General features: G+C 37.9%; 1 protein-coding gene across 1 annotated transcript in view; it reads left to right on the forward strand.

The window, feature by feature from the left end:
* LOC117915590 (outer envelope protein 39, chloroplastic) overlaps nt 1-25,673 on the forward strand; it is a 30,926-nt gene continuing 5,253 nt past the window's right edge. Inside the window, exons 1-9 of the mRNA XM_034831183.1 lie at nt 1-281; nt 431-497; nt 813-848; nt 1,060-1,204; nt 1,376-1,534; nt 1,660-1,730; nt 1,816-1,894; nt 2,010-2,125; nt 15,893-16,040. Coding sequence (XP_034687074.1) covers nt 248-281; nt 431-497; nt 813-848; nt 1,060-1,204; nt 1,376-1,534; nt 1,660-1,730; nt 1,816-1,894; nt 2,010-2,125; nt 15,893-16,040 — 855 coding nt within the window. The 5' untranslated portion in view covers nt 1-247. The remainder of the gene's footprint in view (nt 282-430; nt 498-812; nt 849-1,059; nt 1,205-1,375; nt 1,535-1,659; nt 1,731-1,815; nt 1,895-2,009; nt 2,126-15,892; nt 16,041-25,673) is intronic.

The raw sequence follows: 25,673 nt of genomic DNA on the forward strand, positions 1-25,673 counted from the left end.
GCGGGTGGAACCGTGGAAGTTGCAAGGCGGACCCAGATGTTTGGCGTGAATGAGTCGAGTAGAGATTCCTACGTGGAGTAGGATGACCAAGAAAAGCAAGGCATATATCTTCAAAACAACAACCAACGCATCCCATCTCTCTCTATCTCTTTCAAACAATCTCACAAACACTTGGTGTGGTCTGGTGTGCTCAGCAGAATCACATGGATTTGGATTTGTGTTGATGGGTTAGTCTAGTGATGGGATTATGGGAGCTCGGAAGAGCATTCATGCTGGCAAAGGTTTGTTTCTGTCTTTTCTTTTCTTTTAATTTTTCCTCCTCCCTCTTCTTTCAATTGCTCCTATGCTGCTGCTGGCTCCAGTGGTAATGCTGCTCAGTTTTTGTACTCTTTTGTGATGGATGATGGTGTTGTGTTGATGTCGATGACAGCCACAATTGACGTTAATGTTGATTTCACTCACAAGTTATGTACTGCTTTGATGCTTCAGCCTTTCAGGTTTTTCCTGCTCTTTTTGTATTCCTTTGTTTTCATTTTGGTGTTTAGTTCCTTTGAGTAGGAGAAGGAAAGTGCTAGGAATGTTTCTTTTTGGGGCGGGGATAATGGGAAGCAACACCATTGTGGTTTAGCTGACTGGGGGTTTTGCTTTTCTCTGATACAGCATGATGCAACATTTATGATTGAAAGTTTTGAGCTTTTATTTATTTTTATTTTTTTGTTTTGTTTTGTTTTCTTTTGCAACATTTCCTCAGCAACCAAACGGATTTTCAAAAGACTCCACCATTTTAATTCACCTCTGTTTCTCTTCTGCAGGGACTCTGGCGGTCCTCTGTCTCAGGTTATTGGAAGGTAGTGTTTATGGTTTTCTTTCCGTTTGGTTTTCATTTCGGCTGCCTCTGGTTTTGATGAAGGAATCTGTGAAATTGTTTGTGTTGCTGTGGGGTTTATGGAATTGGGCCATATAATTCCTAGTCCAAGAACCCAACTCCTTGCACTTTTCATTTTCATTTCTTTCTTTGACTATGGTGTGACTGTTGCTGGTTCAATTTGGGATTTGCAGTCTTTGCATCAAACATCCAAATTTATTTGGCAGAAGTGAGAAGCTCGATGTTTCATGGGATAAGGGACTTTTTGATTCCAATATCTTGATAGCTTATAGAAGGCCTCGGCCTGAATGGCTTGCTCAACAGTCTTTTATCATTCAGGTTTGTTAGGGAACATCTCATAACATGACAGGTTTACTTAGAAATGGAATTTTCTGGAACAATTCAACCTAAATTGTGATTACCCATTTGGGAGTTTAGATGAACATTTATTTTAAAAAAGGAAATTCACGGTGTGTATTTTGATTCTTATCTGAAAATTTTGGGATCCAGCACTCACTTTCGCCTGAGATTGGGGTACATGGATTTACTACTGACAACTTCTCCCGTTCGGTGAGTGGTGGTGTGAATCTGTCTCGATTTTCAGTGGGTATGGATCTGAATGATCCTGCAAGTTCCAACTGGAGCAACACAACCAGTATTAGGTTTGAGGTTGGTGTAACTTGTCTCTGTTATCAGGGTTTACTAGGCATCGGTTTCCATGTTCTCAGTCCATCCACAAATTATAGCTCTGAGACTCAGTTTGTGGCAGAAGCTAATTGCTATTTATCATGCAGCATGTTCGTCCAATTAGTGATGATGGCCGCTCCGTTAGCAGAGATCGTGATGGGTTTCCAGTGACTTGCAGGTACATAGGTTTGTACTAACAAAAAGTTTTTAAACAAGCTGTTGAAGTAATTTTCAATATTGTGTGTGAAATTCCTGTTGTGCAGTGGAACTTTTCATGACAGTATGGTAGTTTTGAAGCAAGAATCTCAATTTGCAAAGGCAAATGACCACAGTTTTACTCAGGTAACATATCTCTTCTTACCAATCTAGAATGCTGCTTTCTTAATGCAAATTGATTATAAATCTTAACTGCTGTTCCTATAACATTTCACCAACTTCAAGTTTGTCTTGCTTTCAGCTTAATATGCAAATAGAACAAGGGATTCCTGTTCTTTCTAAATGGCTAATCTTCAACCGTTTCAAGTTTGTTGCATCTAAGGGAGTTAGACTTGGGCCAGCATTTCTCTTATCAAGGTGAACAATATTCCCTTTTGTGTGCTCAGTTGATAATTCTTGGTTTTTAGAGAAATTGTGGGGAATGTGAAGCATAAGTGGAAAGTGAGGGCCTTAAAGTAATGGAAAGCAGGGGAACCTAAAGCAGCCAGGTTGTTAAGGAAGTGTTTGAGGAGCATTACTAGAAGCATATACTAAAGTGGATATGGAAGTGTATAGATGACTTGTTGAAGCATCATAAGAATTGTTAAAATTGCTAGAAGTGGTTGAAAGTAACATGTTGCAACTAGCTAACTAGGACCTAGGACTGAAGAAAAAAAGGAAGTCATGATATTGGAAGTAAAAATTACAAGAATTGGTTGAAAGTAACATGTTGCAAATAGCTAATACAGGACCCAGGACCAAAGTAAAAAAACAAATAATATTTTATGAAGCTTTGGTAGAAAAAGGTTGCATCTTTTATATTGAGTCTAGAGGCCTATATGATGCAGTTCTAAATTCTAGTAAAATTCCTCTTTGAAAAGATCTACAAAAGAAGGGGTTTCCATTTCATATTGAAAAATTTTCAATTTTAAATTTTGAAATCTCTTCTTTCTCCAAAAGCATCTCAACCTAAACATTATTGAAAAGAGCTTTTGCCCCTCAAATCTCTTTAATCTTAAAGTACTTTGTAATGAACATATTGAACACATTTTTACAATTTGAAAGAGCTTTTAGGTAGTAAAAAAGTAATGCTGAATGAGACTTGTGTCCATCTTGAAGGTGAATTTGAGGGAAAATAAGGTTCTTCTTAGGGAAAGTTGATAAGGTTTAAGTGATTGCAGAACTTGGAAGTCACTAATATGTGTAGGCATTTGATCTTTCACATCCTAAAATCTTACTATATGGGGACCTAAAAAAGGATCTAATGGAGGGCGAGCCTTAATCTTAAAATATGAAAATTCACTTTCTTGTTGCAATAGTTGTATGTCCAACATCTATTCCCACCTCCCATTGCAATACTTAGAATAGCCACATGATTCCATAGTGGTTTATCATCAAAACCAACTTCTTGAGGCGTTAGTGGACATAGCGGTGCTTTTCCCTTTCTCTCAATTGTGAGATGAGGTAAGACATCCTCATGCATTGGATGGATAGATAAAAATATAAGAAAAAAATGGTAAACTAGAAAATAATTTTAGAAAAAGAACAAGCAAGTCAATTTAAAAAAATTAAGTAGATAAATGAGTAATATACTGTTTATAAAGGCATCTCTTTGCAGACTTCTTGATCTTTATTCCTTTTGAAAATGGATTTATATTGAAGAGGTCTAGAGAATGAATGGAGAGAAATTGGGAGGCTATAGCTTGTGGCGGAGTTGTGAGTGAGATGCAGAAGGAAGAGTGATATTTTAAAGATAAAAAAGGGTAGAGAGGAGAGAGATCATTTAGAGAGAGAAATTGAAGACAAGTTGTTTACAGTGCATCAGAAATAAAAGTGGGTGTAAATAGTTACTTATTGGGAAGGGACACTATTGGGAAAAAAATAATCATGGATTATTAATGTCAATAAGAATTTGATTATCCAAGTCACTAGGATGTTGAGACAATAGGATTTACATTGGAAACTATTATTATATTAATATGCTACTTTATGATCTTTAGTTGATATGATTTAATTTTGTTATTGAATAATTGTAACTTGCAAATTTTTTATCATATGCTTTTTATTTTAATAGGATGCTAATTCTAAAGTAGACCAATGTGGTGTGAAGTCAACTTCCTTGATGACATGATTGACATTGAAATTATCATAATTATATGACATGTTTAATTTTAAATGGAGAAGATGTTTATTATATATCTTTCATTTTGGGAAGAGTGTGTTTTGGGGCAATAGTTTGAAGAGAAATAGAAAATAGAAACCCTATAAAAATAATTCCAATTTTACGCACTCTCAAGTCAAAGGTAGTACCCAATCAAGTCAAAGGTACTACCTTTGGCCTAAAAGTGTGTAAAACAATAGATATTTTTTAATCACATGACATGGATTGAAGTATGAAAAGTTGGGTTCTCATTTTGCATGTATTTTCCAATGTTTTCAGAACCGGACCGGTGATCGAACCGGAAAAGTTACCGGTTCACGGTTCACTGTTCGGACCGGCGGTCGAACCGCGGTCGAACCGGTGACGTCATAAATATATAATATATATATATTATTAAAATTAAAAATAATTATAAAAATTTTAAAATATATATGAATAAATTAAAATCAATAATATTTATCAAATTAAATTATATTAATATTTTTAATTTTATTAAATGATATATGTAAAATATTTAAATGTGAATATATTAAAAATAAAAATTTAAACTAATTTTATAATTTTTAAAAATATTATATTATTTTTATTTAATAATATAAAAAAATTTAAAATCCAATATATATTATTTTCATATTTTGTTTGGCATGTTACATAGCTGAAGGGTGTAGCCGAGTGGTGTCCTAGGATAGCCATAGAATTTGGGGTCCAAGTTCAAATCCTCTTGGAGGGATTTGTTATTTTTTTTTCATTCATTAGGTTGGTTGGCAATCCCACATCGGATTGTAAGAGGAATGAGGGTGCAAAGGATGCCTATAAAAGGCATCCTCTTGGAGGGCCAAGGTATTATCTCATCTGGTGGTTGGGCTCAAGAATCGGCCCACAATGCGGTTGGGTGGGGTGTGGGCTTTGTCATTATTAGACAAGGCCCAACATGGTTTTGCCCAAAGTATTTTAATTTTTATACAAGGGAGCCTGGTTTAAATTGAACTGTTCGGTTCGATTGGAACCGTCCGGTTCCACCGGGTCACCGGTCCGACAGCCGGTTTAGGCGGTTCATTACGGTTTAATCTTCAAACGGTTTGATAAGGCGAACCGAACCGGAGATGTGACTGGTTGACGGTTGAACCGGTTGGACCGGCCGGTCTGGTCCGGTTTTTAAAACATTGGTATTTTCACATGAAAACATGAAAACACACATTTTCCCTTTATTTTAATAGCATGCTAACATTCTTTATGAAAGTGTTTTTCTTAGTTTTTTAATATTATAATTTATAACCAACCTTCCTTTACGTCTTTTTGTTATTTAATATATAAGCAATATTTGGGAGAGCATATCAAATGCTAAAAATAACATTTGAAGATCAATCATTACTTTTGAAGCGTTCGGATGCAATTTTCAACCATGGGTCACACCTCCTAGTGTGATTTGTTTGTGTTTTGGAGAAGCAAGGATACCCTTGCTTTTCTTCAAACGCAATGTGGGAAACAATTTTTTGTTTAATTAAAATTTTAAAAAATGTCATAATTATCCTTATCTTTAATAAAAGCATTTTAAAAATATAATTTCCAAACATAAAAGTCAATCGCATTATGGTATTAATTACTTCTATTTCTTATCAACAAAGCTATATTATCTAAATAAGTAGTTTCGAAAATACCCATCAAAATAAATTTGTAATGTCTTTTATAGTACATTACTAGATTAGAAGCCAACTTTTTTTTGGTGAAAAGGCTAAAATTGAAACTTTGTTCATTACATCAAGTTTGATTATTTATGATCTTAATTTATTATATTTCATTTTTATTACCTTAAGGGTAATTGTAATTGGAGATCATATTTATCATATGCCCTTATTTTAATAGAATGCTAACCATTTTTAAGATCTATTTTCTTTATGTCCTTTATTTTAGTAGAATGCTAACCGTTATTTTATTTATTTTGCAAAGAGATTTTTCTTGAGAAGACAAATTATATATATATAAATAAAATTAAATTTTTTTATTTTGCTATGTTCTTTATTATTTTTATTTGAATAAAATATATTATTATGGTGATGCTATATTCTTTATTATTTTTATTTAAATAAAATATTTTATTATGGTGAATTTTAATATCAAATTATTGTTAATGGTACTTAAAATAATGTATTGCTCTATTTTGGTATAAATTTGAGCTAAATTATTGCTAGTTAAAGTAATTGTGTTTGTAATGTAATTGTTAATCTTATGTATGTACAAAATAATATAAGACAGAGAGACTAGATACTCCCAAAGTTGCAAGGTTATTATTTTTATTATTTTATTTTATTACTTAAATTTAAGATGATATATTTTTTCAATTTGTTTTATCATCTCATTTGGACAACATTTTATTATTTTTAAGTTGATAGAAGGTGATCAAATGTGAATTTAACTAGATTTTAGTATAAGTTTATTTTAAATTTTTATTTATTTAAGAATTAATAAAAGAATATTTGATTTTAATTGTAGACTTATGATACAAGTCTATGCTTGTTTCTAGATGTGATTTAATTAAAAAATGAGACTATAAAAATTAGAAGTATATAAAAAAAGTACAATGGCTAATATCATTCTATTTCTAATGCAATTTTACTTTCTTCCTTATGGAAATTCACTTTCTCCTTTGTATTGCTAAATAATTTCTCATATTCCTATACATGCTTGTAAAAGCTAACTTCCAATAAGTTTTCTTCTCATGTCCTCTTCTTCTTCAACCGCACCTCATTGGTTGATGGAGATACAAATGTTATTGTTGAGAGAGAGAGAAAGAAGAAAGACCTTAATTCTCATTAATGTAATGATTTACTTACAATTGAGAAATATATATATATACAAGGCTAGGAGTCCTAACTACCATACATGTATCCTATATTAACAAGGAAAGGTTATACACTATAAATACATTATATTCAACACTCCCTCTCAAGCTGGAGCATATACGTCATATGCACCAAGCTTGTTACAAATATATTTAATCCTAGGACCTCTGAGAGATTTAGTGAAGATGTCAGCTAGTTGATCATTTGAATTAACAAAACTTGTAGCAACACATCCTGATGCGATCTTCTCTCTAATGAAATGACAGTCAACTTCAATATGTTTGGTCCTTTCATGAAAGACTGGATTGGATGCAATATGTAATGCGGCCTGGTTATCACATATGAGTTTCATCTGTTCATCCTTTCCAAATCTCAACTCTCGAAGAAGATGTCTCAACCATATGAGTTCACATGTTGCCAAAGCCATAGCTCGATACTTGGCTTCAGCGCTAGATCTGGCCACTACATCTTGTTTCTTACTCTTCCAAGATATTAGATTACCTCCAATAAAAACACAGTACCCTGAAGTGGAACGTCTATCTGTGGGTGAGCCAGCCCAATCTGCATCTGTGTAACCAACAACCTGAGTATGACCTCTGTTCTCGTACAACACACCTTGGCCTGGTGTACTTTTGATATATCGAAGAATGCGGATTACAGCATCCCAATGGCTATCACACGGTGACTGTAGGAATTGACTAACAACACTCACAGGAAAAGAAATGTCTGGACGAGTAATGGTGAGATAGTTCAATTTACCTACGAGCCGTCGATATCTCCCGGGGTCTCTTAAAGGCTCCCCCTGTCCTGGTACAAGTTTGACATTCGGATCCATAGGTGTGTCTACCGATTTACAGTTTAACATACCGGTTTCTTCCAAGATGTCTAAAGCATACTTCCTTTGGGAAAGGACCACAGCAGAATTGGATTGAGCTATCTCAATTCCCAAGAAATACTTGAGTTTCCCAAGTCTTTGGTCTGAAAGTGGGTAAAAAGGTGTTGCTTTAGTTTCTGAATACCATCCTGATCACTGCCTGTAATGACGATGTCGTCCACATAAACAACCAGATAAATACACTGCCCCAAAGAGTTATGATGATAGAAAACTGAATGGTCTGCTGTACTGCGAAGCATGCCAAACTCTTGAACAACAGAACTAAAACGGCCAAACCATGCTCGAGGAGATTGTTTCAAGCCATATAGAGAACGACGTAACCTGCATACTAAACTAGACTCCCCTTGAGCAACAAAACCAGGAGGTTACTCCATATAAACTTCCTCGGCAAGATCACCATGAAGGAAGGCATTTTTAATATCCAATTGATAAAGAGGCCAAGAACACATGACAGCCATGGAGAGAAGCAGACGGACAGAAGCAATCTTGGCAACCGGAGAGAATGTATCACCATAATTAGAACCATAAACAGGTATAGCCTTTAGCAACTAAGCGGGCCTTAAGGCGATCAACCTGACCATCAGGACCAACCTTAACTGCGTAGACCCAACGACAGCCAACGGTAGATTTACCCGAGGGTAAAACAACAAGATCCCAAGTGCCATTAGAGTGCAGAGCAGCCATTTCATCCACCATTGCCTGTCGCCAGCCTGGATGGGAAAGAGCTTCATGGGTGCTCTTTGGAAGAGAAACAGAGGATATAGCAGAAACAAAAGCAGAATAGGGTGAAGATAATCGATGATAACTCAAAAAATTGTAAATAGGATGAGGATTACGAGTAGAGTGAGTACCTTTCCGAACAACAATGGGTAAGTCATTAGGAGAAGGCAGAGCCGGGGTAGGTGAAGCCAAAGGGATAGGAAGTGAGTCAGCAGGTGCCTCAGCAAAAGGGAGAGGAGCAACGACACGAGGGCGACGATGATAAACCTGAAGTGGTCGAGGAGGCATAGCATCAGGTGGGGAGACAATGAGAATAGGCAAGACTTCAGAAACAGGAAGAGACTCAGAAGTGGTGGAAAAGAATGGTGAGTCCTCAAAGAAGGTGACATCAGCGGAGATAAAGTATCGATGAGTCTCAAGGGAATAACAACGATAACCCTTCTGAAGTCTGGAGTATCCCAAGAAGAGACACTTCATGGCTTTGGCGGAAAGCTTGTCCTGTCCAGGAGTGAGAATATGAACAAAGCAAGTACAACCAAAGACACGAGGAGGAAGGAAATAAAGTGGTTGGTCAGGGAAGAGAAGGGAGTGAGGAATCTGATCATGTAAGACAGAGGAGGGCATACGATTAATCAAATAACAAGCGGTAAGAACAGCGTCCCCCCAAAAACGAAAAGGAACATTACTATGGAGGAGGAGAGTACGAGCTGTCTCAACAAGATGTCGATTCTTGCGTTCAGCTACCCCATTTTGTTGAGGAGTATGAGCACAAGAAGACTGATGAAGAATCCCATGATGAGACATAAACGAAGTAAATGGGGCTGAAAAATATTCCCTGGCATTGTCACTGCGTAACACATGAATAGAAATATTGAACTGGGTTTGGATTTCAGCATAAAATTTCTGGAAAATAGAGAATAACTCAGCTCGATTTTTCATTAAAAATAACCAAGTACATCGAGAATAATCATCAATGAAAGTGACAAAATACTGAAATCCTAAAGTAGACGCAGTCCGACAAGGACCCCAAACATCAGTGTGGACAAGCTCAAAAGGAGACTTTGCCCGATTATTCAAACGCTTTGGGAATGAGACACGAGTATGTTTCCCAAGCTGACATGACTCACACGGAAGCGACGATAAAGTGGAAAAACGAGGGACCATCTTTTGGAACTTGGAGAGACTAGGGTGGCCCAGACGATTGTGAATGAGGAGAGGAGCATCAGTGGAAATGCAAACTGCAGGAGATGAATCCGAGGTGAGGTGATAGAGGCCTTGAGACTCACGTCCTATGCCAATCGTCTTCCCCGTACTCCGGTCCTGCAAGGTCACAAATTTATCAGAAAAGGTAATAGAGCAATTAAGAGTACGAGTGATTTTGCTGATGGAAATAAGATTAAAAGGACATTCAGGAGTATAAAGGACAGAAGTGAGAGGTAGAGAAGGCAGAGGAAGGGCCAAACCAATACCTTTAGCCACAGTTTGAGAACCATTAGCTAAGGTAACAGTAGGTAAAGCAGAGGTAGTAGTAATAGAGGAGAAAAGATCCTTATTACCAGATAAGTGATCAGAAGCTCCAGAATCTAGAATCCAGGGTCCAAGAGAAGATGTGTGGGTAAGGCAGGCAGAGGTATTACCAGGCTGGGCAACAGAGGCAACAGAAGCCTGAGATGCGGAAGAGCTCGGAGGCTGAGGCAGCGGAGAATCAGAGGACTGGGCCACATGGGCAGTGCGAGGAGGTCGTCCATGTAACTGATAGCAACGATCGCGAGTGTGGCCAAGTTTATTGCAATAGGTGCAATGAGGACGTTGACCTCTACCTCGGGTACCACTGCGGCCTCCTCGAGAGTTAGTTTGAGAAACTAACACAGAAGAATCTGAAGTGCTATCAAATGGCAAAGTCTGAGTGGAGGAGATACGGAGGAGGCGAGCAAACACATCATCCAAGGACGGAACTGATGAACTACCAAGAATCTGATCGCAGACAGGCTCAAGATCCGGACGGAGGCCAATAAGAGTAAGAACCATGAAGAACTTGTCAAGCTGTGTTTGTTGAGCCCCAACATCAGGAGTAAGAGGCATCACCGTCAAGAACTCCTCCTTAAGAGAGGCAATCTGGCCAATATAAGTAGATAGATCCAAGTCTTGTTGGCTGAGATGGACAATAGCAGAAGCCACCTTATAAAGACGCTGAATATCATTCGTATATAATCCTTTGGCCTGAGTCCAAAATTTAAAACAAGTTTTGTAGGCCCGAAGATGAAGAAGAATCTTGGGATCAACCGATTGCCATAATACACTACATAACTGTGCATCTATCTTCCTCCACTGTACGCGGTCAACCTCAGGGATATCTGCCTCCTGTGTAATCAAGTGATCCTCATATCCTTGACCCATAAACCAAAGTTCAACAGAGGCAGACCAGGAAAGATAATTGTCACTGCCAACCAATTTCTCTGAAGTAATCATAGGAGATCCAGATATAACAGCGGAAAAAATGGAATTTTTAGTAGTCATATCTACTTATCTGGAGAATGAAGTATGTTTGGATCGAAGAGAGCCCTAATACGGCTTCAGATTGCGGCGTGGCACCACCGAAAAAGGGAGACGGCCTCAGATCGCGGCGTGGTACCACCAGAAAGGTAGAAGAACACTTCCCAAGGCACGTGCAGGGATTGGAGTGGAGAAAAAATAGTCGGAGCTTCGCCGGAAAGACTGTTTGGAGGGCCGATGGAGACAAAAATCCCCAAAAGAGGTACATGCAGGGCTCGGATGGGAGAACCAGGGAGGTAGGGAGGCTGGTCGGCGTCAGGCAAAGCTGGAGAAGGAGGCGCGTCGCCGGAAAAGGCCTCACGCGCCCTCACGCGCCGGCGCGTGAGATTCAGCCGCCGGCCGGAAATTTGCGCGTGGATGAGATTTTGGTGCCGGTGCCTTCACAAAAGTTGTAGATCTCCTCCAGGCGCTCCTTCTGGTATGGTCGGTGTCGGAAAAATGCGTCGCCGGAAAAGTTCACCGGCGGTGAGTGGTTTCTGTCGACGATCCGACTGACCAGAAAGTATTGGGAGATGGGGAAGGTGACCGGAATGAAACACGGTCACCGGAAGGTTTCCCGGAGTTGATGACAGGGGAAACAGGAAAGAATTAGGTTTTCTTCCTTGGCTCTGATACCATGTTGAGAGAGAGAGAAAGAAGAAAGACCTTAATTCTCATTAATGTAATGATTTACTTACAATTGAGAAATATATATATACATAAGGCTAGGAGTCCTAACTACCATACATGTATCCTATATTAACAAGGAAAGGTTATACACTATAAATACATTATATTCAACAGTTATGTTAGACATAAATATTGGAAGTGATAATGTTTTTATGTTGTTATATTATTTTAGGTTGGTTATTATTCTACAATAGAGTGCAGTGTCGTGATTCTTTATATTATTATTGGAATTGGTTTCTTACTAGAGTTAAGATTCTTTATATTATTATTAGAATTAGTTTCTTGTTAGAGTTAGAATTGCCTATCTACATATAGGCGTGATGATGTTAAATGAATCAAATCCAGAGCAAGTTCCCCTAGGGTGGGGTAGAGCTTGCATAAAAAGCACATCTTGTGAAGTGACCTATAGTTTGCTTGGACAAAAAGAGCGGAGGTCTAGGTATCAGAAACCTCTCTATTATGAACCAGGCTTTTTTCGGCTAGTGGTGTTGGAGATTTACGATTGAGAGGGATTCTCTTTGGAAGCAAGTTATTGCTAAAAAATTTAGGGAAGAAGGAGGGGCGTGGTGCTCAAGGGGAGTGAGAGATGGTATGGGGTGAGTGTGTGGAAAGTGATTGGAAAAGAATGGGACTTCATGAAGGGTAGAGTTTGCTTCTCTATTGCCAATGGAACAAAGGTCAAGTTATAGAAAGATAGCTGGTATGGTGACTCATCTTTGGAAGAACCTTTTTCTTTTGTTGTTCTCTTTTACCACGGGCAAAGGTGCATGGGTTGCGGATGGATGGGGGCGATACAGGGAAAGTGGGTGGTGGAGCCTTCGGTTTTCTAGGTAGTTTCATGATTGGGGGCTTGAAGTAATGACAAACTTTTTCTAGAAACTCTAAGCTTGCTCACTTAGGAGGGAGGAGGATGATAGTTTGGAGTGGAAGGAATCCAGGGGGGGTTGGAATTCATAGGTTCCCTACAAGCTATGTTTGGAATTCATAGTTTCCCACGAAGGTGAGTTTTTGTGCTTGGAAAGCATTATGGGGCAGAATTTTGACAATTGAGCAACTTAAAAGGAGGGGATGAAGTGTTTTGAATAGGTGCTCCATGGCTAAAAGGATGAGGAGTCGGCTAATTATTTGTTCCTCCATTGCGCTATAGCTAGTATTTTGTTACAATTGATTTTTTCTATGCTTGGTGTGGTTTGGGTGATGCATTCCTTGGTGAGGAGAACTTTGTTAAGCTGGCATAGTTCCTTCATGGGCAAGAAGCAACAAAAAGCTTGGAGGGCAGCTTTAGTATGCTTGTTCTGGATGCTTTGGACAGAAAGAAATAGAGGGGCCTTTGAAGATTAAGAGAAAACAGAACAAACTATTAAATTTTCATTTATGAATACTTTTGTGGAATGGGTTAAATTGTATGTTGATGTTAATCCCATGTCCTTGATAGGCTATGTAGATTGGATTAGTTTTGAGTAAGGAGTGGGGGAGGGGGGGTATGGTTTTTTGTTCCTTCCTCTATCTTCTTCTTGCTTGTCCTTTGGCACCATTTGTATACTTTGTGTGTACTTTTCTGCGCTTTTGGTGCAAGCGTTGTGGTTAGTTCTTTATATATATTTATAGTCTTTCTTTAAAAACCATCACCTCTCTAAACCCGATTCTTTCATCTTTTGAGCCACTGCATGATCTACGACCAACCTTGAATCCAAAGCTAACTTATTTTCAGCAGCCGTTTTTGCTTTATTTGCAGGATTTCACTATTGGGTGGGTAAAATCTTTGGTCGGAGATGCCCTAAAACTTTAGGTCGCATATCAAAGAAAAGAAAATCATAATTATTTAGAATTTTTCTCTTCTTCTTATATTAATCTCTATATTCTTCTCTCTATTGCCCCACATTACTGAAAAAAGTAAAGTCATATAGAAAATAGCATTTCCTATTTCTTTGCCCCCAAATCCCTTCAAATGCAATTCCAACTTGGCCAAAGAATAAAGGGCAAATGGTATGTCTTTCTATCTATACTGATAAGGATCCAATGCCCACACCAATACCATATTGTGTCTACACTTGGATTAGTTTGATGAGTCCATGTATCACAAGTGGTCCTTGGGGCTTGCCCTAGGTGTCAAGGAGTTGGAGTGGGGATTGGCAGCTTGGGGATTGATGGTTTTCAGGTTTAGTTCCAAATAAATACATTTTGCAATAATGAAAAAGGAAGGGGGGAAAAAAAGAAGAAAGAAACAAAACCTTTGTGTATTCCTGATTGAAGCTTCAAGTGTTTGGTGTCCTATCGTTAAGCGGTTCACATAGTGATAATCTGCATGGAAATCTTTGTGGAGAGTAGGATTTTTTTAGAGGGATCTTATATAATTAGTCTCTAACTCATTAAGAGTGTGTTTGACAAGGACATGATAGAAGGAAAAGGAGAGGATAAGAGGAATTTGGATTGCAAGCCTCACCATTTTCTGTCCATTTCTTCTCAGCTCTTTCATTTCCTTTTGAGTCTCCTGTGCCAAATAGAATAATAAAATCTTCTTTTCTAACTTCTGTGTACTTTCTAAAGGCATTTGGGAAGCTGCAGCATAATTTCTTGTGGAAAGATGTGGAAAGGAGTTCAAGAACCATACTGTTAAGATGCAGTGATCTGTGAAGGAAAATAGAAGCTCGCAGCTTTGGCTTCTATACATGATTAATAAGGTGCCTTTCACCAAATGATTATAAGGTTTAGTTTTACTCTGGAGACAGTGAGTAAAGGAAGGTTTGCCAATGGGTGAGTGGGTGCGAAAGAGATATGTGGGATTGTCTTCTGATCATAAAGTGGTGAGAGGGGGTGTGGTGCTGGGGTTGATGGTCTGCTTCTGGCATGATCTGTGCTATGGGGACTCTTTTGGAGTGCAGTTTTGAGCTATTAGAATAGCTAGGTATAAGGATGCTTTAGTGCAAGATCATGTGTAATGGATGGGGAATTTCATGCTCTGATATTCTGAATTTGGAGATTGCTGAATACATTAATGTTGGTGGCTGTGTTCCTTCTGTGACGGTCTTTACTCGACAGAGATGTCTTGATAAAGGAAGGATGCTTTGGGTTGGAAGAGGAACCAAAGCATAGCCCTTAACAGTTAAGCTGTTCTATGAATTTCTTTCTCTATGAATGGACTTTAAGTTCCCTCTTTCCATGTTATGGGGGTATGTTCGGTCTCTTGGAAGTGGCTCTTTTAATTCTACTTTATCTTATTTTTAATTGGCTGAAAGTAGGTTATTCTGAATTGAGCATTGCATGTCCTGCAGAGAGAGACATGGAGTATAAGTCATCATCTTTTGTTTCAATGCAAGATTTGCTTGAGTTTTATATGAATTTCAGGTTGCTCTATATTTCTTGATGACATCTTTTAGAGCTGGTTATTGGAATGTTCAGCTTGCAGAAGGTTTTGAGTTTGGAGATTAGCGCAATTTGTTCTATTTGGAGCCCTTTGAATCCTGCAGCTAAGGAATTTAAAAATCTTTGAAAGGATTTTACTTAGTTGTTAGGGTTGGATGATTTTAGAGGGATGTCTTTGTTTGATTTTGTGTATTCCTTGGTCTTCTTCTTTTCTTTTTCAGTTTTTTAAATTTAATTTACCTTTTTTGTTTTTAATTTTTAATTTTCAATTTTTTTTAATTAGGAACAACATATTCATTTATATGAATTAGGAAGTAGAATAAAGGAGAAGAGATACTTCCAACATATACAAAGTCTGATAAAAGCCACAGAGCTGAAGGAAATGCCAATCTACAAACCTAAAAATGTTCAACATATCTGAGGAGGTAAAATCTCCTACAAAAGAAAACAGGTGCTTGGCTCCTCATTTGGCTGAACAATCTGCCAATTGATTAGCTAAGCAGGGAGTCCAATTTGTTTGACGTGTTGGTTTTCTCATATGGCTCGTACCTCGCATGTATACAAGGTCTTACTTCCCTCTAAATTCAAGACAAATGCAATATTGATTACTTGTTAAAAGAAATATAAGAAACACCATTCTTTGAAAATAAGAATCCTGATTCCAGCTATAGCAAGTGGGGTTCAAAAAATAAGAAACATGAATTTGATCTATAGGAAGAATGAAAGTAAACCTAAGAGAAATGATTAGTTGCCACAGAGGTGCTAACTTTATTTTGAGGCAGGAGAAGCCTTCAAGAATCCTAATTTTTATACTGTAGTGTTCTTTGCACTTACCGGTTGTGCTTCCTTTAATATTAGCTTATCCAATCATGTTCTATTCCTGTCTTATAATGAGTTTTATTTCGTGTTTCTATCTGCATTGATCTTACCTTTTCCTTTGACAGTCTGACAGGTGGTTCCATAGTAGGGGACATGGCTCCATATCAAGCATTTGCAATTGGGGGTCTTGGTAGTGTGCGAGGGTATGGTGAGGGTGCAGTTGGATCTGGGACATCATGTCTAGTTGCTAACAGTGAATTGACATTCCCTTTGGTATGTCTAATTTTGTCATTGCAACAAAGGACCTCATGATCCAAGATTGTTTATTTTTCTAGCTGACTGGGTAATTTTTTTGGGTTTCATGATTGGTTTCTCCATATAAATCTAGTTGGTTGTGCAACTTGGATGTGATTCTTTTGTGGGCCTATTTTGACCAATTAAATAAAAAAGAAACAAAAAGTAGAGAAGAAAAAGGAAAAGAATGGATAGTGGTTTACTTTGAGAGGAACCTTCCTCCCAGAAACTCACTAGCTATAAATTTTTCTTTAATTCCTTTGATGTTATTATAAGAGACTTCTCTATAGGAGGATAATATTACTCCTAATACATAGGAAAACTAGTCCATCACAGTCTTCTGGCACGTACTGCTTTAGCTATTATTCAAATCACTGGCTTCTGCATATGAGTAGGCTGTAATTTATGTGGGAAACTCATTTAATTTTTTTATTCCTTTAAGAGTATTATGTAGGAGATTCATATAGCCAGTGTATATATTTGTTATCAGTGTCATGTCTAAGTCAGAACCATTTTGGGTCAGATTCAAATTTTTGTGCCTTAATTTCTGACAGATGAGCCATTGTTCCTTGGACAATTGAAATTCATGTCTCTTATTGTTGAGGTGTGGTCCTAGTCTTTTAAACATGGTAGCAAGTCATTATTAAAAAATGGCTGGTTTCTGCTGATAAATAGTAAGTAATTTTTATGTCGGGAACTCATTGTTTTTTGTCTTTTTAAGTATCATATGGGAGACTCATATAGTCTGTATATGGTCACTGATACTTCAAAATCCAGAATTGTGAACTAAGCCCCTAATTCTTGCCAGATCACATAACAAATGAGGTTGTCTTCCTTGTATGCAAAAAACCACTATACTTTCAACTCAAAGCATCAACAACTACATTCACCTTGTCAGAATGATACAAAATAGAGCAATCATAGTCCTTGAGGAGTTCAATCCACCTCCTTTGTCATATATTCAATTCTTTTTGAGAAAATAAATACTTTAATCTTTTATGGTCTGTTTAAATCTCACATGTTTCATCATACAAATAATGTTTCCAAATCTTAAGGGCAAAAACCACAACTGCCAACTCTAAGTCATAAGTAGGATAGTTCTGCTTATAAGGTTTCGATTGCTTAGAAGCATAAGCAATAACCTTCCCATGTTGCATTAATACAAAACCAAGTCCTTGGTTTGATGCATCACTAAAGACGACATATCCCTCTAAGCCCGAAGGAATAGTCAACATTAGAGTAGTCACCAATTTATTTTTCAACTCTTCAAAACTATGCTCACATTCATCAGACCGTATAAACTTAGTTTTCTTCTAAGTTTAGTTAGAGGGAGGGCAATCTTAGAGAATCCCTCTATGGAGCGTCTATAATACCTAACAAATCCTAAAAAGCTCATGACCTCAGTTATTGTGGTAGGCCTTTTCTAACTAACTATAGCCTCCATCTTGCTAGGATCAATAGGAATCCCATCCTTGGAAACTATATGACTAAGGAAAGAAACCTTATCAAGCCAACATTCACACTTCTTGAACTTAGCAAAGAGTTGGTGCTTTCTCAAAATCTATAAAACAATCCTTAAGTTGGGGCGGGGGAAGGGAAGAAAGATCATCTTATCATCTTTAACCATTGTCCAATTCTGCTTGATGGGGGAGGGTTGAGGAGAGGCCTTAATGCCTTTTAGATTCGAAAATATGTGGTTGAAGGAGGAGGGCTTTAGGGATAAGCTGCAGGCTTGGTGGAAAGGTCTCAATTTTAGTGGGTGTGCTAGTTTCATTTTGGTTGCAAAGTTGAAAGCCTTGAAGCCTTTATTGAGAGATTGAAATAGGAATGTCTTTGGAAAAGTCGAAGTCAATAAGGCTGTGGCTTTGAAGCAGGTGGAATTTTGGGACAAAGAAGAGATAGTCCGACCACTTGTTGTTCATGAGATGGAAGTTAGGAGAGAAGCAAAGGAGGATTTTAAAAAATGGGTTCTCCTGGAAGAAATTTCTTGGAGACAGAAATCAAGGGAAATGTGGTTGAAGGAAGGGGATAGAAATACTAGTTTTTTTTCCACAAGATGGCTAACACTCACAGGAGGAGGAACTTGATGGCTTGAGTTAAAATCAATGGTACTTGGTTAATAGAGAAGAATGAGATTAGAGATGGAGTGGTTAGTGCGTTTAAGGTTTTGCAGTCTATTGCAGGAAATTGGAGACTTGACATTAGTGGCCTTTCCTTTGCAAGGATGGAGGCTCTTGAAGTAGCCAAACTAGAGGAGCCTTTTATTGAGGAGGAGGTTTTTGAGGCTCTTAAGATTTTTAGTGGGGACAAAGCGCCAGGGCCTGATGGTTTTTCCATGGCTTTCTGACAGTTTTCTTGGGGGTTTGTGAAGGAGGAGGTCATGGGTTTTTTCAAGGAGTTTTATGACCACAACTGTTTTGTCAGAAGTTGGAATGCAACTTTCTTAGTTTTGATCCCAAAGAAGAGCAGAAGACTTAAGGGATTTTAGGCCAATCAGTTTGGTGGGAGGACTGTATAAGTGGTTGGCTAAAGTGCTAGCAAATAGGTTAAAGCCGGTGGTGGTTAAGGTGATTTCCAAGGCCCAAAATACCTTTGTGGAGGGTAGACAAATTTTGGATCCTGCCCTTGTTGCTAATGAAACCATAGTCTCAATTTTGAAGAGCGATGAGTGTGTAGTGATGTGCAAACTTGATATAGAAAAGACGTATGATCATGTGGACAAGTCATTCTTACTTTCAGTTTTGAGTATGATGGGTTTTGGGGAGAAATGGCTAGGGTGGATGTAGTGGTGTATTTCCACACCCAGGTTCTCCGTTTTGGTTAATGAGACTTCCTCAGGCTTTTTCCAAAGTTCCAGGGGTTTAAGGCAACGAATCCTCTTTCACTGTACTTGTTTGTGATTGCTATGGAGGTACTTAGTTTCCTTCTAAAGAGAGTTGTGAATGGGGGCTTTTTGACAACTTGTAAGGTGAAGGGTAGAGGTGGCGAAGGGGCTCAAGTGTCCCACTTGTTGTTCGCAGATGATACACTTGTATTCTGTGAGGCTTCTCAGGATCAGATGACGTATTTATGTTGGACCCTCATGTGGTTTGAGGCCATTTCGGGGTTGAGAATTAATTTGGACAACAATGAGTTAATCCCAGTGGGATATGTGAAAAATGTGGAGGATTTGGCTGCAAAACTTGGTTGTAAGGTTGGGAGTCTTCCTTCCTCTTACTTGGGATTGCCGTTGGGTGCGCCTTTTAAGTCCGTGGCTGCTTGGGATGGTGTGGAGGAAAGGATTCGAAACAGATTGACAATGTGGAAGAGACAATACATCTCCAAAGGAGGGAGGATCACCTTGATACAAAGCACTTTGACTAGCTTGCCTATTTATTACATGTTTGTCCTTTATTTACCCAGGATAGTCAGATTGAGGTTAGAGTAGATTCAAAGGGATTTCTTGTGAGGAGGTCAGGCTCTTGAGAGAAAAACTCATCTTGTAAGGTGGGTGACTGTTTGCTTAGACAAAAGAAAAGGGGGGTGGGGGGTGAATTGCCTATCTATTCTCAATAAGGCTCTCCTATGCAAATGAAGTTGGAGGTTTGCAATTAAGAGAGGGGCCTTTTGGAATCAAGTGATAAGGGGAAAGTATGGGGAGGAGCAAAGGGGATGGTGTGAGGGATGAGCATGGTGTGGGGTAGTGGAAAGCAATTAGGAAGGAGTGACACTTGGCAAGTAGTAGACTTTCCTTTATGGTAGGCAATGGACAAAGGGTGAGATTTTGGAAGGATAAATGGTGTGTGACTTTACCTTTTTGTGACTCTTTTCCTTCATTATTTGCTCTAGCCGTCTCTTTAGACCGTATTTCTTTAGACCCTTCAATGATTGGGAGGTGGATGAGGTGGACAGATTCTTATTGAGTCTCAATGGGAAGAGTGTTCAGCGGGATAAGGAGGGTAGAGTGCTTTGGATGGAGACCAAGTGCGGGAAGTTTTCTATTAAATCCTTCTACAAAGCCTTAGAACCAAGCTTTACAATTTCCTTCCTATCAAATATCATTTGGAAGCCTTGTGTGTAGCCAAAAGTGAGTTTTTTTGGGTGGGAAGCAACATGGGGAAGGACTCTTACTTTGGATAAAATTTAGAAAAGAGGATGACTGTTAGTGAATAGATATTACCTTTGCCAAATGCATGAAGAATCGATAGATCACATCCTACTCCATTATGCCAATATAAGGACTTTATGGGAGATGTTTTTCACTTTCTCTGGGGTGCAGTGGGTGCTGCCTATGTCAGTTAGGGCGACACTTTTGGGATGGGATGTGTCCTTTGTGGGTAAGAAGAGGAGGGAAGTTTGGAGAGTGGGCCCCTTATGCATTTTTTGGACGGTTTGGAAGGTAAGGAACAAAATTGCGTTTAAAGATGATGTGTTGTTCATCCAAAGACTTAAAAGTCCTTTTGTTTGTTTTCTTTGGTAGGAGATGAAATTGTTCATAAAAGATGGTCCTTTGACGTTAGTTGGTTTCATTTGGTTGGGCTCTCATTGAGGGTGGGGTCTTTTTTGTACCTCCTTGTTGACAATTGTTTTTGCTCCAGCTGGGTGGGGGTTAGTGTATCTTTTTTGTTTACTTTGAGTCGCCATTTTGGTGTTTCTTTTTAATGTATTTTTACCTCTCTTTACTTATATATATAAAAAAGACCATCTTATCAAGTGGGATGTTGTTTGTAGGCCAAAAGAGTTGGGAGGTTTGGGATTCAGGAAGACTTCCTTGAGAAATAATGCTCTCTTAGGGAAATGGCTTTGGAGGTTCCTTGGGGAAAGAAATGGTCTTTGGCATCAGGTTATTGTGAGTATCTATGGGACATCCTAATGATGGGATGCTAACATGGTGGTTAGATGGTCACATAAATGTCCTTGGAAGACTATTGCACAATTTTTCCAGGATTTCTCCCCATATATCCGTCTAGTGGTGGGGAATGGGGAGAGATTCTGTTTTTAAGAAGATCTATGGTGGGGTAACCAACCTTTGTGCTCTCAATTCCACAATCTTTAAGGAGTTATTTCTATGGAAAACCTCACCGTCTCAATTGTCCTTGGCAATTCCTATCCACTATCTTGGAATTTTAATTTCCGTCGTAATCTCACTAATATAGAAATTGAACTCCTTCAGAGACTCATGTCCTTCCTTAGTTCAGTGCATTTTTCTCATTTTGCGGTAGATTCAAGAGCTTGGTCTTTGTCCTCACTAGGCTTATTCACTGTTAAATTTTTTTTTTTGGCCTTGTTAAATTTCTCAAATCCTATCTTGTTTCTTCCAACCAAGTTTTTCTGGAGTTCAAAAGCCCCTTTAAATGTTAAGGCCCTTGCTTGGTTAGTAGTACATGGCAAGGTAAACACCAATGACAAGCTTCAATTGAGAAGACCCTGAAAATCCCTTTGTCTGAGTAGTGCGTTTTATACAAAGGAAATGAAGAATAGATTGACCACCTTTTTCTACATTGCCCTTTAACTATTGGGCTTTGGCACAAGCTCTTCAGTCTAGCAGGGTTGGATTGGGTTCCACCAAGGAGTATTGAGGACATGATGATTATTGCATTTAGAGGTTTGGGGAACTCAATTAGAGGCAAGACACTTTGGCAAATCGCTTGCCTCACTTTGTTGTGAATTGTGTGGCAAGAAAGAAACGCTGGGATTTTTTAGGATAAGGGGAGATCAGAAGGGATGTTATGGGATTTACTTCATTTCTATTCCTCTTTATGAGCTTCTTGTACTATTGCTTTTAAAGGAGTTCCTCTTAGTGTTTTACAACTCAACTGGATTGTGGTTTGTGATTCAAAAGTTTGAGATAGTTGGGGATTATCTTTGTATATAGTTTTCTATAGAGGGGTGTATTCGTACTTCGATCAGATTTTGTATTTTGAGGGAAGGACCTCTCATCCTTCTCTTGTATTTTTTCTACTATTAATACATTATTCTTTGTTTTTGATAAAAAAAAAATAAAACAATCCTTAAGAATTGCTCATGCTCTTCCCTACCTTGTGAGTAGACCAAGATGTCATCTATGAAAACAACCACAAACTGATCTAAGTAAGGTTTAAATGCCCGATTCATCAAATCCATAAAAGCTACATGTGCACTAGTCTAGCTAAAGGGTGTCACCATAAATTTACAATGCTTGTATCTAGTATGAAAAGCAGTCTTAGGTACATCCTCACCAGAGTCAAGTTGATGATAACAAGATCGGAGGTTTGTCTTAGAGAAAACACTAGCACCCTACAATTGATCAAACAGATTATCAATCCTAGGCGATGGGTACTTGATCTTAACGGTCACCTTATTCAACTCCTTGTAATCAATACATAATCTCAATGTCTCATCTTTCTTCTTAATATAAAGCATTGGGTTCTCCCAAGGTGATACACTAGGCCTTATAAAGCCTTTTTAAGCATCTCTTGGAGTTGTATTTTCAGCACCTTGAGTTCTAGAGGTACTATATGATAAAGTGCCTTTGAAATAGTAGTTGTCCTTAACATTAACTCAATAATGAACTCCATCTCACTTTTCGGTGGAAGTCTAGGCAAATCCTCACGAAAAACATCAGGGAAATCCTGTACTATAGGAATATCATCCAACCTTACATCATTGTCACTACTCACAACATGAACTATTAGGGTGCATGCAAGAATCTATCCTAGGCTACTCTAGATCTAAGATATAGAAGCATATAAACATTTGAAGCTTTTAGATCTAGAGAATGAGTGCTTTACCTGTGATTTGGATGTTCTTAGATCAAATCCTATTGATGGAGTGTCGATGTGAATCTCACAGACCAACAAATCTTCCACCTGATGACTTTTTTTCGGATCTTGGCATGTGAGGAGGTGGAATCCTCTCTCAAAGGGGTGGTGGCTACGACTTTCTTTATAGAAAGATGAATGGCAAACATGTTCAAGCCCTAGCCCTTAAGGGGGTTTATATAGGTTTCCTTGTTGGCTTAGGTCACTTAATCCAACCCACTTGGGTTTTAATTAATTAATTAGCCATGTTAGGTTTTAATTAAGTAATTATCTCAATCCAGAAAGACCATTCATAAGCTCTTTTGCAATCTTATGTATTTATTGAAATCTTCTTATGCACACATGAATATGGAACCCAAAAATCCCTAAAAAACTATGCCACCATAGAATATGAGTTCGAGTAGAGGCCACTAAGACTTGTAGGAAAATATTGATTTTCTTAGAATTCGATTTTGGAGTTGACTTCACATCCCACTACAGAGATTTCATTGTACTTTAGTATTTTATGATATCATAATGAGATACTAATCTTAGGTCCCTGACCTACTATCCGCTGTATGTAAGTTCCCTATGAACTGATGTTTGTAATTTAACGAGTGGATGCTATCAATCTCTCAAGATTACCTTTACAACCCTTGAGTCTCAAATCCTCCTATTATGTGATCAACTAACAAATTTTAGCTTTCAAAGAGCATATGTGAAATTCCAATTAAGAAATTACTACGACCATAGATTTCTTGATTACATTTCTTTATGATCACCCAATGGGGTACACTATTTCAAACACATGAGATATCATGACGCTTATCTTGAGTATGCTTTATTGCCACTAACCTCCATCAATAGTGATCCAATTTATAGGGAATGTATGACCACCTTAGGGTCTCACTCGTAGGGAAAATTCAATGATGACTTTAGCACAAGATTAGTTTCCTCTCAATGTTGAGAGCTATACAATATAGTAGCTTAGTGAGATCATGATTACTCAATAACTAATGTCATGACTCATCATAGGTCATGTCCAATGTATAACCATACACACAAGTGCACTTACTATAGGAAAATCATCCTGATGACCAGACCGAGTTATTCCTTTAATTAGGAGGTAATGCACTACAACCTCAAATGGATTGCCTAAGTTCATGAACTAGTTATGAACAACTCATCTATTGGCAGGGAACCCATGATTTAGATTTTCCATGTAACTCCTAATGCAAGTCATGTACAATGCAAGAGATGCCAGACTTGAATGCTCAGAAGTATAATGCATAAATAGGATAGATAAATTGAGAAATTGGAATCATAGTATAAATAATAAATCCATTTATTGTTACATCATGTCATGCTTTTTGAAGGGCTCCATCCTAACACTATGAATGAGGATGTTCCTTAACTTACAAAGAAAAAAGGAAATGAATTTGAAAGCATCATTGAATCTTGTTGTCTAGGCGCGTAGGTTGTATCCTTATAAGCTTCATTTGGAAAAAGAAACCCAATTATGATTGTGATTAAATAATATTCCATGCAAGATCACTTCCAGATGTGTCATTAACATGATTGTGATTTTAGGTGGATCTTATTTTCCTCTCTATGTTGGATTGTACAGCACTACATTAGTTGATCTATTGATCAACACATATCTTCTGTGAAATGTGGTGTGCAATATATTATCTCAAACTCCCCCTTGGCAATTATATAGACTTCTCATTTAGGCTGCCATCTCATGGAAGCAAATCTATGATTTTCAAATATGCCACGGTAAGTTGGAATTTCCATTGTTGTAGAAAATCTTGAGCAAAGTGGCACACTTCTTTATCTTTCAGATAGAAGGAGGTTCCACAAGAGAAAATGTTCCATTTGAACGGATTCAGTCCATAACCATGGGTTCTAATGTGCAGGCCGCACCTACCAATGAGGCCCTCTCAATTATTATTACATAAGAAGAAATCTTTATGGATTATGTGTTGTCATTCTACAATACCATTGTTGCTAGTTACTGATGTTTCCCTAAAACTTATGAGACCATATAGTGGTTGTTGAGAAATTTCAGAGCCAAATAGTTTGATCTTCATGGGGACATGATTCAAAGTTGGTGAGAGCCTTCTCAAATGAGTTGTGGAAAATGTTACTGAGTAAATTTGTGGCATTCAGGGAGGTCTGTTCCATCTGTTTCTAGTGTAGTCCTTTACGTCTTGTTCGTTTGCTAGGTACTAAGGACTTTTGACATAATAAGAAGTGCTTTTGGTCTGGTTAGTTATGATTGTTGCTAAAGTCCCTCCAGCCTTTAATATGATATGACACCTCATCTTTTGTGCATGTTTTTCCTATTTGTATAGTGTCACTTCTAATAGCACCATAAGATATATAAGCTATCCAAACATATTATATAATATAAGAGAGGTTAAAATCACAAATATCTTAAAACATGATGAGTTGATTCACTAACAACATGAACTTTTAGAAACTTAAAAAACAGTTGAAATAATCTTATATTAGCATTCCAACAAAAGGTTTGGAAAGGAAACCTAAAATCCAAAGGTAGAAAGAAAGAAAAGCCCATTTAATGAAACAGATGTCCTGAGTTCTGAGCATGTTTGTTGTATTGTGTGCTTGTGCAAGTAAGAATGAGGTAGTTTTTGTTATATTGTATGATTTTGCATGTGAGAGGAGAGAGACAGAGGAAGAAGCATACTGAATTTCAGTTGCAAAGATGTTTGAGTTCTCTCTTATAACAGGAGTGTGGGATAGAATAGGATAACAGGTCAGTTGAATGGTCTTTCCATAGAACTTATAAGCCATAGATGTCCATGTAATAGAAACCTTTCAACTGGAG

This window comes from Vitis riparia, chromosome 6 (assembly GCF_004353265.1).
Source record: "Vitis riparia cultivar Riparia Gloire de Montpellier isolate 1030 chromosome 6, EGFV_Vit.rip_1.0, whole genome shotgun sequence".
Classification (NCBI taxonomy): Eukaryota; Viridiplantae; Streptophyta; class Magnoliopsida; order Vitales; family Vitaceae; genus Vitis; species Vitis riparia.